General features: G+C 37.3%; 1 protein-coding gene across 1 annotated transcript; it reads left to right on the forward strand.

Annotated features, from left to right (window-relative positions):
* The first annotated feature begins 562 nt into the window (after positions 1-562).
* Positions 563-2,391, forward strand: LOC100167532 (40S ribosomal protein S2-like). The gene is made up of 6 exons (NM_001162283.2): positions 563-705; positions 897-1,103; positions 1,215-1,332; positions 1,678-1,841; positions 1,928-2,087; positions 2,177-2,391. Exons 2-6 carry the CDS (start codon positions 903-905, stop codon positions 2,329-2,331), a joined length of 798 nt encoding a protein of 265 aa, NP_001155755.1. The 5' UTR covers positions 563-705; positions 897-902; the 3' UTR covers positions 2,332-2,391.

Here is a 2,391-nt window from a genome sequence, read left to right on the forward strand (position 1 = left end):
TAATTATATAAAATATTATTTCAATTATTATTTACATGTTTACATTAATTAATTAAATTATTTATTAAGATGGTGTATTGGGAGCACACGCATATTCTTATAAAAGCATATTTTAGATTTTGAACGGAGCGAGGAAGCTAGTGGTTTTACAATGGTGCTTATTTTATTATTTTTTTTTATCCTGTTTACAAAATTTCTAACAGAAGTAGTGCTTCGATTTCAACATATAGTACCTTATATTTTAGCGAATTGGATCAAGACGGTACTTTAGGAAGGTAATTTTGTATAAAAACTGTTTAGAAAAAATAATGTAAATTATTTACTTAGGCATTAATAAATAATTATACCAAAATAGTATAAGGTCCACCGTCCATGTCAATTTACTATTATATGTTCGTGGCGTGGTAATTAATAATTTCAAATTTACTACGTAGCGGGCATCCGTGCTTTGATAAGAGGGGGAATATCCAGTGTCGGTAACATGACCGCAGAGATGTTTTACGCACCGACATTTTGCCGGTGCGCACTGTGCACGAGTGCACGACAACATAACCAACAATCCGTCTTTTCGACTCTTCGACTTCTTTGAGTTTTCCGTCTTTTATCTAGGAACGGGATCACACTTCGGTTTCGAGTTCTACACGTTTCCCTGTTTCTTTCCCGTTCACTTACTTATTGTTTTTCTCTGACGGCGTTTCACCAAAGGTAAGTCTAGTACACTTGTATTCGTCCGTTACCGGTCCGCTTGACATTTAGCATGCCATCCGGTCTTACATAAATGTCATCATCCCGACGATCATGCGTGCGCCATGACGGCGTGCGACGTGACGTGTATCTAATATTCTAATGTGAATATTCGTGATGAATTTTAATACCTCACTGTTGCTTGTTCACAGTTAAATATGGCAGAAACTCGCGGTAATTTCCGCGGTGGATTCGGCAGGGGAGGGTCCCGCGGCAGAGGACGTGGACGCGGTCGCGGCCGTGGCAGAGGCAAGGAAGCCGAAAAGGAATGGGTGCCAGTCACCAAGCTTGGCCGTCTGGTAAAGGATGGCAAAATCTCCTCGTTGGAAGAGATCTACTTGTTCTCGTTGCCGATCAAGGTAAGCTCGATCGTTCGGCCTACATCCTTCGATGGGCCCGAAACTTTCGGCCCGCTATAGAGGAGCGCTGGGCACGTAGGCTGTAACATTTATTAATTGTATGTTTGTTAGGAATTCGAAATTATTGATTTCTTCATTGGGTCTTCGCTTAACGATGAAGTTTTGAAAATCATGCCCGTCCAGAAACAGACACGTGCTGGTCAACGTACCAGGTTTAAGGCTTTTGTCGGTATGTATGATACATAATAGTGTATGATCACTGCTTGATAGAACAAGTTATTATTTGGGTATACTTTTTGTTGTGGTTATTCAACTACATTTTAAATAAATGTAAACTTTAAAATAAACCTCCTGAAAGTAGTTTTATATAAGGCTACCTAAATGTATTCTTGGATTTCATTATTTTCTCTTTTACACAATTATTTCTACTGACTGACATAATTATTTGGTCATGCTTAACTAAAGCAGTTAATTAATAACTTATCTTATAAGCATAATGATTAATATTTAATACTTGTATAGATTAATGAAAATCTGTCTAATATCAATAACTCATTATTTGAATGTATTTTAGCTATTGGTGACTCAAACGGACACATCGGGTTGGGTGTTAAATGCTCTAAAGAGGTAGCAACAGCCATTCGAGGTGCTATCATTTTGGCTAAATTGTCAGTTGTTCCTGTACGACGAGGTTACTGGGGAAACAAAATTGGAAAACCACACACAGTACCCTGCAAAGTATGATCAAGTTTAGATATTTTGTTTAAGTTAAAGAATTTTTTGTTGACTTATTAATTTATTTGCATGGTAATTTTTCCATTCAGGTCACAGGAAAGTGTGGATCAGTCGCTGTACGTTTGATCCCAGCTCCAAGAGGTACTGGAATTGTCAGTGCCCCTGTTCCAAAAAAACTGTTGACTATGGCTGGAATTGAAGATTGTTACACTTCTGCCCGTGGCTCCACTGGTACTCTTGGCAATTTTGGTAAGTGAAAAAGATAAAACATTATCTTTTGTACTTAAAATGTGGCTAAGAATTATATTTTATGTTAATTATTTGTTTTGTTATTATAGCCAAGGCTACATATGCTGCTATAGCTAAGACGTATGCTTATTTGACACCAGATTTGTGGAAGGATGTACCTCTCAAAAAGACCCCATACTCAGAGTTTGCTGACCATCTTTCAAAATGTCACAAAGTTGCCCAGAACGTCAGGGCAGATGTTTAATTTTATGTTTTAAGACATGATTTACATTGTTTTGTATCAAATAAAATGATGGAAAACCTA

This window comes from Acyrthosiphon pisum, chromosome A1 (assembly GCF_005508785.2).
Source record: "Acyrthosiphon pisum isolate AL4f chromosome A1, pea_aphid_22Mar2018_4r6ur, whole genome shotgun sequence".
Classification (NCBI taxonomy): Eukaryota; Metazoa; Arthropoda; class Insecta; order Hemiptera; family Aphididae; genus Acyrthosiphon; species Acyrthosiphon pisum.

Bases quoted from the DNA above. Each gene is read 5' to 3' on its own strand.
- LOC100167532 (NM_001162283.2), top strand. From the start codon at position 903: ATGGCAGAAACTCGCGGTAATTTCCGCGGTGGATTCGGCAGGGGAGGG. The intron at 1,104-1,214 runs GTAAGCTCGATC...TATGTTTGTTAG, and splicing joins TGTTCTCGTTGCCGATCAAG to GAATTCGAAATTATTGATTT. The intron at 1,333-1,677 runs GTATGTATGATA...AATGTATTTTAG, and splicing joins CAGGTTTAAGGCTTTTGTCG to CTATTGGTGACTCAAACGGA.